Here is a 12,425-nt window from a genome sequence, read left to right as displayed (position 1 = left end):
AGGGTGCTGGAATAAACACCTGAGACAGGAACCTGTGGAAGAGGAATAAAATGCCACTGCCAGTACACTATTAACCACTGATGGGTTAATAACTTCGTGCTTAGAGGTTCTTCATTGAGAACAATGGGCAACAGCTGCTAATGGGGTGTGACACCAGCGCCCTTGGGATGAAGAGGAAGGTTAATTGAATTCTAGTGAGGCTCCCTTTGTGTTTCAGAGCAATTGAACAAACCAGGGCAGCCAGCTTCCCAGCATCATTGTGGCAAGTTCATTTGTGGTGTGACTAAACAGCCTTCAATAGCAGGAATGAATCGAGCTTCTGAAAGCTAGATTCAGGGAGACTGAGATAATCCTGTTGGAAATTCTGATTGACAACTCAGGCCAGTGTTTGTTTTCACTTGTGGAAATATTGCAGAAGGAATGGACATTCTTGGATGGGAGGCTGCTTGCTGGTTCACCAAATGCACTGTTAAAACAGCGCAAACTCTTCTACTCCAGTTATTCATGGACACCCTAATCTGCATGGGCATGTTGTGAATAAAAGAAGAGAACAAAATAGATTATTCTCACAAAGTTATTCAYTTGCTTTTGGCATTTAATCTACTTTGGCTTCTCAGAAGCAGTGATACTGGTCTTTGAATGGAGACAATACTGAATGTAATGTTACTTTGAAAATGTTTAAGCCTGATTGCTCCACATGAGTTGAAACAAAAAATGGTACTTTCAGCTTGTAAAAGCATACTTTTTTGTTTTCAGCTCTTAATTTAGTGGGATATCTTCCAAAAGCAAATGGTTTCAGGTTATTAGTTTYTTCATTAGAAAAGTGATGGTCTGAAATATGACCTGACTTTGGAATGATATTGAGACACATCTTTGCTGTGTGTTCTCAGACTCCTCACAGGCAGGTTTTTTTTTGAGCTCTGACAAAATGCACTACATTTTTTTTTTCCAACCAAGTAATGTTTTTTTTACATTACTTTTTGCAACTTGCTTCCTATGGAACAGAACTCTTAGTAGATGAAAAGAAGTCTGWACACCTTCCTCTTTTCATTTGTATAGGATATCTTTACAGGTAACAATATTCTCACAGCAATTTTTTGTTTACCTTTGCTTAGGATCTATTGTTGTTTGAACTTTTCTCTAAGGCTGTCTGGACTGACCCTGACTTCCTGACACACAATTTCCTCTTTGTGTCTCTCCATTGTTGGTGCAAGCTTTGAACTCCAGTCATTCTTCAACTCTCTTCTCTGCTTCTTCACCTTCACRGGCAAATGTTCATTGGTTGCTCTGATGCAGAATAGGACCTTCTTTAGTTATGCTGGGGGTGCTGYACTAAGGAGGTTTTTATCTTAAACTGATTGCTTGTGTGCCTGTGTACRTATTATTTTCATATCTTTATAATATCATTCCTCTTCCTGTATCTGCAAGAGTAAAACAGGACACATACACTCACATCCAGGCTCCAAAGCAAACAAAAAAGTGGGTTAAATAAAAATAAATAATGAACAGTCACATTTAGTCCCATCTTTTGACTGAGACCCCTTGTGGCAGTTGTGATGAGGTCAGTAGCTGGAGTAAAAAACCCAAAGGTCCTCAATTACAAACGTTTGTAACCCTGTACAAATCTCAGAGATTGTTATTATGCAGCATTACCATGGATGAGCCARATATAACCAATGAAGTTACAATGAAAAGTAGAGGGATGAATATTGCTTAAAGCAACTCACTTTTATTGACAGTGTACTGTAAGGCAAGGAAAAAATGTTTGCCAGAGTTTTTAAAAAGAAGGCTTGCAGCAASAGTGATCTGCAGTTCAATATATTATTGAACTTTCAAAGATACTATCTTTTATAAATCAAATATTTATCTTTATGTCATATATACAAAATCTCAACTTAAACAAGCACAAAACAGAACACAAAGCAATGGATTTGTATATGAAGTTTTGTTGATGGTTCATAATCTAGTAAACAAGAGAATGCACACATTCTTTTACTACAGAGTTACAGCTGACTAGATTTAAACTTAAATATACCCCAAAATACATAACGCCCCCACAAAATACAGATGTGTTCAATATGACTATTTCAGAAAAAAAATCAAAACAATATTCAACCATACAGTGGAAAAAAAAAACATGACAGATGCCAAGAATGCTGTATTTCATGGCCAAAACAAATTTTGCATTTTTGGTGAAGGCATCTGTGTGTTTTCACTGTTGTATATTGGCCACTCTACATTAATATCTTGGCCAGAAAAAATTGCAAAACACTGACTTTTGTCTGCTTTTGGAAGGATATAGTTTCGGAGTGGTGATGTAAATAAACTGTGAGCCTCTTACAAGATCTCACATCAGGCCATGTTAGAGCAAACTATCATTTCCATAGGAAACAATGGTAACAGAAAGGTCCCAACTATGCTAGAAAACCTAGGCAGGGGCCAAGCAACAAAATCTGCAACCTCTTAGTTCTTCCCTGAGGGAAGGGCACAATTTTACCCCACATTTTTTGACAGCCTWAGATTCAGAAACTAGCAACCATGGTTGTGTTTTGTGGCTTTCCTTCTCCACCTCCATATCTGTATAGCACTGACCTTTCACTGGCAAAACTTTTATGAAAGCGATAACTGCTTTTTCACTGGCAATAATGAAGCACTGGTGGTGGCTCATAAAACAAATGAAGGCTGACATGTCAAATATGATGCATTGGGATAAAAGGGACAAAGGTACTTAACCACAGTACAGTGCCATGCCTTACCTTTGCAGGCCTGTAGCATGAGCACACACATGGGTAAGTAAAATTCTACCTACACAGGCAAAACTGAATGTTTTTTAAAAGACATATAATATTATTTTGTAATTAGAACCCCCAACATGCTAATTTTTATCACAGACAAGAAGAAAATTATCTTACAACTACACAAGAAAAATGGGACCCAATTAACAGAAGAATAATGACATCACACATATATGTAACCAGTATATTCTGAAAATGAAACACAAATCCATGTTTTTCATGTGAAAGCTTTCTGCTGGATGCTTAAATGCACAGTTTTCATGTATTCCCCCACCCCGATTTTCTCTATTAAAATCAAGCTCTTTGCATAATTAACCAAACCTCTAAGATATTTACATTTTAAAAGCCAATCCTTMACCTTCTGATTTTAAAATGAATTATTCTGTATCTTGCATATTTTAAAAAAAAAGGTCCAGAGAAAGCTTAGAATTGTAATTCAGAATCTGTACTTTGTAAAAATACTTCCCTTGAACACGAAGTCAGTGCTGACCTCTTCAGGTCATTTGTGAATAATAAAATCTTTCTAAAGAAACGTTACTAAATAAAAACTGAGGGAAAACATAACAAGAAGAAATACATTACCCCTGTATTGTAAAGTGCTGCCACTTTAAAGTACRGTAAAGGTTGAAGAAAAACAGAGAGGTGTGTATAGAAAATTTTCATTATGATTCTACAGAACACATGAAATCTTTCAATGCTCTGTCTGCTAAAAAGGCAATATATAGTCTTTCTGGCTTTGTTAGTAGTGCTATRGTATACAGGTTTGTCAGATTACAGTTAGTACCTATAGAGGTAAATTCTAACACATAAGTGTGTGCTATGCCTCATACGGCAGAAGGATAAGCATAGGAGAAAATTTGTTATATTGGTTTTAAAGAAATTATACATCACACAGGATCTGTAATTCTAAACATAGAAAATRAGATTGTGGTATGACTTAAATGTTTCTCAGATATCAAGAAGGTCCTCTCCACTCTCATCGCTCTCCACAGTTAATTGTCTTGTCCACCATTTCTTGACTTCTGATCCACAGGAAGCAGCATCAGACATGGGATTCATTTTGCATGCAACAGACTTCATAGTTGAMCGTCCACCGAAACGGAGGTTGACTGAAGACACTGAATGGCTTATTGGTTTGGGGGCTGGGAAATGAAACAGAAAATTCTGTTTTAGAGTAGATCTGCTTCTTGGACATTTTTGTTCAGAATTCAGGTATACAGAACTAGCTGGACCGGGGCACTTTTAAATGATTTAGTGCAGAAAGATCAGGGCCCTGTTCCAATGTTGGTGAGATTTTTTTGTTTGTTTGTTTTTGCAGCTCCAGATGTTCATGCTGCTCCCACTAATCTGCTGGTAGAGCCRTTTAACTGAGCAGTGCCTCTTTCCTTCTGCTGGGATAACTGATGCAAGAGATCTCTTCTTATTCAGCTAATTGCAACCTAAATGATTTAGGCAGTACTTACATGAGCTCACCTACTGGCAAAATGGTGAAAATAGTAAATGTGAGGAAGTGCAGTGGGGGTGGGCTTGTACTTTTAGGAATGGCAGCTACATCTTGAAAATACCTTACTATGGCCTGGGGACTGAAGCCAGTACAAGCTACCAGTATGGCACTAAATCACATGTCTAAGTGTAAAAACCCTACAACTGATCTTAATTACGCTTTGTTGGACTGGAGAATACTTACCTGTCAGCTGTACTGTACCCCCCTTTTTAGAACCATCCACTGAGGAAAATTCAAAATTGACAGGACCAGATCAGTGCTAAGAAAAAAACTCTGAGGTACTCATTCTTTCAAGCTTTCTCACTTGAAAAACCTATGCAGTTGACTACAGTAGTAAGATTCCTCCTTAGCATGCTTCCTCTTTCACTCTTTCTCTCTTTYCCAACAAAATTATGATCTTTGCTGCTCAGTGATATTTAAATGGAAATCATGGATTGAATGCTCTCTATTAAACTATCCTGTTTCTCGTGCAAATAGAGTGGCCACAAAAGTAGGGTCAATGGTATTTGAAAGAACAGCATGACTATCTCTCCTACTTCCACTCAGACATGATTAGGGTCTGAACAGTGGCATCCTTTGGAGGCAGCATTCTGATTCAGAACAGGAATAACTGATATCAAATGTATGAAAAAGTGCTAAATGCAGCAGCTTGCTCATCTTCCAAATTTTCGTAATTATGAAGAAAGGGAGAAACTGCTTTATTTTGAGTCATGAGGATAGGTGGGTCCTGACGTGGGTGCAAGCAGCAGMCAGGAGGCAGAACTGTGAATCATGAAGCTCCTCTTGGCCTTGTTGTTGCAGAGCAGCAATTTTGCATGTGGGGACTCTACTGATAAACCATTTTCACTCACCTGATGGCAAACGCCATTGTCCAAATTTCCGCTGAGGTTTCCCAGCATCTCCAGAGTCTTGTCTATAGCCACCTCTGTCAGAAAGTGTTGGGCTAAGGAGCTGCTGCTGGCTACTYGTCTGAACAGAGAGAAAAGAACGTCAGTTCATAGCTCCCCACTGCATGATGTAACCCCAGGAAGGGATAACTTTCTATTCTTATTTCAGTCTTTATCCATGAATACAAACAAAACATATTGCCATTCATTAAGGAAGCATGCTTTCTACTCTTTAATACCCCAGAAAACTACTGTGAACAAACAAAAAAAAAATGATCACTTGGGCTCTCAATGCCATTTGTCCTATGGAAGGGTATGAAATTATTCTCAGACAACAACAACCACTGTAGAAAGCAGCCCTTAGGTTGTACCTTCCACATTCCCTACTCTGGAAGAGCCCAGGACTCCTGCTCAGAGGTCCCAGCATGCCCACTGTTTTAACTCTCAGTGTAAACACTTCAGAATTCCTGAACTGGAAAGCTTCACATCCCCATAGCCTGCACTTTCATGCAAGAACTGAAAGTTTGGGCTGCCAGAGTCGTAAAGCTGAGTTTGCCCTTTATGGTGATAGCAAGACAGCCAAATATGCTGGGGAATTACTGCCTTAGAGCACCTTGCCTTTACATCTGATGGCAAAGACTGAAGCGAAACAAGGTATTATTTCTGACTTTTTTGGTTAAAACAATGTTTAAAAAAGAACAAATAAGAAACATGGAAGTTTTCTGAATTTGTTAWGAGTAGCTGATAGTTTTCTGAATAACATACCTCTGGCTGTGCACTGTTATCTTGATTAATTGCATTCATRTCTTCACTTGGCTGTGTTGTCTCAATGCTGGGAGGATTCAGAAATCGGCTCAACTCCTGCTGTTGGCTCTCTCKTAGGCTGTGGATAATGCTGCACGACTGCTGCTGTTTCTACCAAGGTACAATATGTGATGGAAAAAATGGTCTCACTGGTGTGCCACAGTGTTTGATTTTTTTTAAAACATTCTAAATATTTAACTGACCAGTGAGCACCAGCTGTAGATCCCAGGTGCATTGATAAAGATCGAYGTATTAGATGTTGCTATTTAAATAAAGTGAATTCCAGCATATTTCTAACCTTTAGGGWATAGAGGATAAAACTCATGAACCACATTAAGTGGAAAGCACGTTGCTCAATTGTTGGTTTAAACCTAGAGTTTAAACACATAAAATTTTGAATTTACCAGTTAAAAGTTGTTGCAAAGAAAAAGAAACCAGGAAATTGGTAGAGATTCACAGGGAATGACATGAAGGCAATGAAAAGATTTCTTTCACAGACTTTGGAATGGGCTGTCATTAAGACTGAATAAAATAGTAGTGAAAACCTTAGGACTAAGTATATATTTACAGTACAAATAGAAAAACAAACCTACTACCATTATGATTTTACAATCTAATTTGCTTTTAAATTAAAATAAACAGCACTTAGGAAGGGTTTTACTTTCCTGGGTAGTTTTCAAATGATCCCTCTAGGGAGACTTAGAGAATAACAAGAGAATTTGAAAATATATCTTAACTTCCATAATTGCATTCAGTTTACAAAAGGTTCATAGAATGTGAAATGATCTGAACCATATTATTAGAGTGAAATGAATATTATATTTACTTTAGCATAGTGTAGTTCAATATCATAATGAAATGAACAAYAGAGTTGAACAAACCCAGAACTKAGGGCTGAGATTAAATTTAYYGCCACTATTATYGYAGAGATGAGATCAAAATGAAAATACATATCATTGAACACTGATGTTTCAGCTGGAATGTACATTACATTAAAAATGTCCAGCTAAGTTTTTTATAAATTTACAAACAGAAAAAGACAGATGCCATGACCACAAATCACCATGGAAAATCCCCAATCACAAGAAGTAATTTTTTATACAAGTAAAAAATATATGTAGCAAAGCCTGGACTCAGACTTACTAGTAGCTGAAAAATCAGCCATCAATGTAACCAGCTTGTGACTTTTTATATAAAGCAAAAGTTGGGTTTGGAAGAAGAGATAAGAATAATTGCAAAGCTTAAATAAAAGTTCTTTTTTCTTTTTTTTTTTTTTTAATATAAATTTAATCCAAGCCAAACTTTGACCAGCATATATTGTAGCCATCCTGAGCAAAGGTAGAAATGTTTCTGACAATCAGAAGCACTGTGTAAACAGACCACAGAACACTGGCTAGGTCTATAGTAGTAATTTAAAGAGACTGGGATTTGCTGCAGTGCTGGAGTCAAGTGACAGCCCAGGACTTGTGTGACCTGGCTGATCTTCCCTCCATCACACCAGACAGCTTCAACCAACCCCTGCTGGAGTGGCCTCCAMCCAAACCCATCCCTGGAGGGCAGGGATGCTCCTCTGGCAGTGGTCTGGGAGAATATGAGCATGGACAGGAGCATGTTAATGAGTGTGGGTGACCCATCCCAATGAGCCAATGCCTTGCCCTTGCTCACTTCACTGGCTGTGTGTGCCATGGCTCACACACCTTCTGTCCACGTGCACACTGCTCATTTGCACACACAGCAACTGGAATGGCTCATTCAATGATTTATCTCAGCACAGGCTCCATTTGGGGAGCCATCTACAGGTTTCTGGTCKGCCAGCAGAGGCAAGGAAAGGATAAAATTACATTCTGTGAGGAAGGATTAGGCCTATGAAGTTTCATTGAATTGCATTATTTTTTTCTTTATTCCTTTGACTTTGGTCTCTGCATATGGATCTTCCTGTCCTATTGAAAAGRGATAAAGTTTTGGCAGGAAGACAGTATTTGCCTTCAAAAGATGCTTATTTTTGTAGTGCTTTCAGTTGAGCTGTAACAAACTTATTTTTTTGCTCAGTTAGCAACTGCTACATACTTCTTCAAATAAGTATTATCATGACTCCAGAGTAAATGAAGCATAATGACAGCAAATTCCAGCATTGCTGAACAGTTCAATTTATGCAGCCATTTAGATCCTGCTTTAGCTTGACTTACCGCTCTGATCCKCTTTAAGCACTTTTTCAGCCACATTCGTATGGTCTGTTTGGCCACCTCCTCTTCTATGGTATATTCCAGTTGTTCCCTAGCAAGCAGCTCTTCCAGCTGAAGACTTTTTCTGATGTCAACAGACCTATATGAAAGCATGCTGGAAGAAACACAATTTATTTATTTTTAAATGCTGATGTCTTTACATCTTAATTTAGAAAAATTTAAGCTCATACTTCAGGCCTTAGTGCAAAAATATATAATTCATGTGTACACAGTAAAGTACCATTTGAGGCTAAAAAATTGCTGAGGTGATTCTAGAAGAGACTTATCATGCTCAAAACAAAGATCYTATCACCTACATCCAGCTATCCAAAACAGGTGAACTGCTGAACTGTAAGCAATTAGGGCATTTGTGGTGGTTTGGTTTTGTTTTTCTCCGAAGTGTTTATGCTTGGATAATGTTCTCATTTCTATTTTATTTCCAGACAGGCTCACTGTCATGTTGCTACACTTGAAGGTATATTTTATTAGTTGGGTTACAAGAGGAACATGTGACTGTAGTCTGTGACAAACCTCCTGCAATGAAAATGTTACAATTACTTAGAGCTGATTCCCTCAGATCTGTGTTTTCTATCACTAATATTTTTTGCAGGCAAAAAAGAGAAATCTAATTTTTGTAAAACATTTAAAATTGCAGTGCCTCTGTGGCTACCAGTCTTGCCTTCTCCCAAGCCTAATGAMTGCCTACTAGTCTGCAAAGAAACACAGGTCACTGTGTCTGTTCTAAAAATGTAGAGAAAATCTCAAGGTACCTGAGCACGTCGTGAAAAGTGACATCTCCACCATTGTGGAGCCGCTCCATTTCGTAGCACATGTGCTTGAACAGCAGCTTGTCCTTGTCAAGATCCACCTCCAGCCTGCCTCGCAGRAGCCTCAGCAGAAATTTCACTCGGAAGGTGGGGATTACACCCTGTGTTAAATTGCACAATAGCTGGTAAATTATTACTGTCATCTAACAACCAATTCAGATACTCAACTTGATCACTGTGAGAAAAGCTATTTCTCCTAGCCTCTTTAAGTCACTGAACAGTGARCACAATACTGAATAATGTGCACATTCAGCCAGTTCTTCAGCAAATTCACAGAAGTCTTTGTGGTTAGTTGACTCATATATAATGAGAATCTATGCTGTTAATTTTGCCAGAATTTTTCAAAATTGCTTGGGGATTTAGTTTCCCCATTTGCATTCATGTGTAATTAGAATCATATTCCCAATGAACTACCTTTGAAAAATGGAAATTAAACTACAGTCTTAAACACTCATAGCCATGCCTATAATTCATCRTAAACTTGTGCCCTTATCTGTGCAYCTATGGATGAACAGGAGAATGCTGAGAGTTTACTGGCTTTTTAGAGGTTATCTGCTCTAAGGCAGACCTAAGTATACATCCTGAATTTTTTGTGATAACCATTTTTACCTGCTGTTAAAAAATCAGCACTGAAAGTACTTCCCTGTGAAACCATGGTGTTCACAATCTTCTAGTATTTTGTTCTGCTAAATGAGCCTCATCAGGACTATTTTTGCTGTAAGGTGTTGATCAGTGCTGGGCATGATGAATCCAGAACTCTCWACTCCCATGAGTACAGACTGCAGCCTCCCCTCCAGCACAGCCATGTGCCAACTACAGACAAACCAACTTCTTTCACCATGATGTTCACATTCAAATCYTAGTGATGCCATGAATCATTCAGATGATGATTTAATTTATGTGGGCATCTGAGCAGCTCAGTCTCCCCGATGTTGTTCCCTTTTCAGAATCACAGAATGGTTGATTTTGGAAGGGAACTATGGACCTTACCCTGTCTGACCCCCCTGCTTTAGAAGGCCTCCTAAAGCCAGTTTCCCAGAATCATATTCTGATGGCTTTTGAATATCYCCAAGGATGGAAACTCTACAAACTCCCTGGGAAACCTGTGCCAGTGCTCAGACATCCTCACAGTGACAAACTGTTTCCTGATGTTCAGAGGTAACTCCTGTGTTTCAGGCTGTGCCCATTGCCTCCAGTCCTGTCACTGGGCAGCACTGAGCAGAGCCTGGCGCTGTCCTCTTTGCACCCTCCCTGCAGGTATTTATATACATTGATGGGATTCCCCTGAGCCTTCTCCAGGCTCAACAGCCCCGGCTCTCAGCCTTTCCTCTCAGGAGACATGCTCCAGTCCCTTCATCTTTGTGTCCCTGTGCTGGCATCTTTCCAGAATGTCTGTGTCTCTGGGTACAGAGGGGCCCAGAACCGAACCCAGGACTCCAAATGTGGCTCACCAGGGCTGAGTAGAGCAGAAGGACCCTCTGCCTTGGCTTGCTGGCAGCACTTTGTCTAATGCAGCCTAGGATACCATTAGCCTTCTTTGCCATGGCGCAATGGTGGCTCATGTTCAGCTTGGTGTCCATTGGGGCCCCCAGGTGTGAATGATAGTCTTGATGCGAGCTGCTTTAGAGCTAGGTGGCCTCAGCACGCACTGTGCCTTTTTTTATTCTTCAGATTAAGATTTTGCATGTCTCCTTGTCAAAATTCATGAAGCTCCTGCCAGCCCATTTCTSCAGCCTGTGAAGGTCCCCCTGGAGGGCAGCACGACTCTCYGGCATGTCAGCCACTCCTCCCAGTTTGGTGTCATCAGCAAATGYGCCCTTTGCCACTCTGTCCATGCCATTAATGAGGATGTTGAACAGGACTGGACCCACTGCTGACCCCTGGGACACTCAATGAGTTACTTGCCTCCAGTCAGAACCTGTGCTGCCAATCATCACYCCCTGGGCCTGGCTATCCCCCTGGGGATGTCACTTTTTTCTGTCCCCTTCATTGTCTTCTCACCCAGCCCATACTGGATCAGCCTTTCCATAAGGATTTTACAGGAGATGGTGCTGAAATATCAGCAAAACTCTTCTGAAGATCAGACACAAAAATGGATATGACTCATTAGACTTCCAAGGGAACAACTCTCAGGGAGGAAAGATGCTATTATATTGACCCTACATTGATAAATGGGTACATTTGTTTGTAAATCTGCTATTATAAGCACTTCACACAGTACAGGTTCGTATTTGAAGGACCATGAACAAACATGAGATCACACTCACTTCTCAAATTTGAACAGTAACTGCTCAGTGAATTTTGTCAACACACTTTGTTTTCTCCATATTCCTTCCCAAGAAAAACTGGAAATTTACTGKATTTCTGTGTTTATTATCAAGAAATTATTATTTCTTACCTCTCTCTTGTCATCAACCATGTTCCATATAATTTGAAAATGCCTTAGATCATTATAACTTAAAAGCTGGTCTTCTTCAGTTGAGTAAAACAATGAGAAATTCTCCACAATGATAGCTGAAAACCACAAGAACAAAATACACCCTAAATAAAGCCTGTAGTTACACTCTAACATCTAATTCGGTTGTGCAAACTTCACATTAACAAACACCTGTATGCTCAGACAAGGCTTTTGAATGCATAATATACTGTCTTGCCACATCAATATTCACCATGCTTACTTTAAAAAAGGCTGTATTTTAAATGCTCGTGAGATGCCTAATTTAACATCTAAGATCAATTAAGTGAATTCCAATGATGTTTGAACAAAGGTTAACTGAAGAAATAAAAGCTTAGAAAACAGTGCTCCATAGGGTAGCTCTACATTACAAGTAGAACATTATCTCTCTGTTCAAAAAGCTTTCATTCCCAAATTTCCTGAGTTTTAGCATACCCATGCCAAAGAAGTACCAAAATCATGGTAAGGTATGCAAGGTAACGTTGAAGGTACAAGGTAGTCTCGTACCTGAATAGCACAACAGACTCACATCTAACATACCACATGCCAAGATGGACCTTTTTATTATTAATGTGTATTCTCACTTACCAACAAGCAAATTTAGCATGATGTATGCAATGATGACATAGAAGGAACAGAAATACATAAGAGCACCAGCATAATTTCCACAGTCTGTTTTCCAATAGGTGCTGTTATCTGGTGTACAAAATGGAGGCTGAACCTTCAAAATAAAAGAAAACTAAGTAAAATAACAATAATGAAAAGAGATTCTTAGTTTCTCTGCAATCAATACAAAATTTAAGACTGTTACTTCTTTAAGGCTTCTGATTTAGRGAATAATACTGTGGGCCTTATTGTGGGCAGGTTGTTTTTCTTCCTTTGGTARTCAGAAACCAGAAAATAGCAAAAGGTATAACAAAAAAGGCTGAAG

The 12,425-nt window shown here is 39.1% G+C and overlaps 1 protein-coding gene across 1 annotated transcript in view; it reads right to left on the bottom strand.

Moving 5' to 3' along the window:
- Positions 1-2,298: 2,298 nt before the first annotated feature.
- NALCN (sodium leak channel, non-selective) overlaps positions 2,299-12,425 on the bottom strand; it is a 210,442-nt gene continuing 200,315 nt past the window's right edge. The window contains exons 37-43 of the mRNA XM_057366171.1: positions 12,083-12,215; positions 11,438-11,553; positions 8,983-9,140; positions 8,177-8,327; positions 5,952-6,101; positions 5,151-5,268; positions 2,299-3,937 (exon numbers count right to left, since the gene is read on the bottom strand). Coding sequence (XP_057222154.1) covers positions 3,744-3,937; positions 5,151-5,268; positions 5,952-6,101; positions 8,177-8,327; positions 8,983-9,140; positions 11,438-11,553; positions 12,083-12,215 — 1,020 coding nt within the window. The 3' untranslated portion in view covers positions 2,299-3,743. The remainder of the gene's footprint in view (positions 3,938-5,150; positions 5,269-5,951; positions 6,102-8,176; positions 8,328-8,982; positions 9,141-11,437; positions 11,554-12,082; positions 12,216-12,425) is intronic.

The sequence above is a fragment of the Malurus melanocephalus genome, unplaced genomic scaffold (assembly GCF_030028575.1).
Source record: "Malurus melanocephalus ecotype Western Australia unplaced genomic scaffold, MMel_1.1 scaffold_61, whole genome shotgun sequence".
NCBI lineage: Eukaryota > Metazoa > Chordata > Aves > Passeriformes > Maluridae > Malurus > Malurus melanocephalus.
Note: the sequence above shows the minus strand (reverse complement) of the source record. Positions and strands in the feature narration are given on the sequence as shown.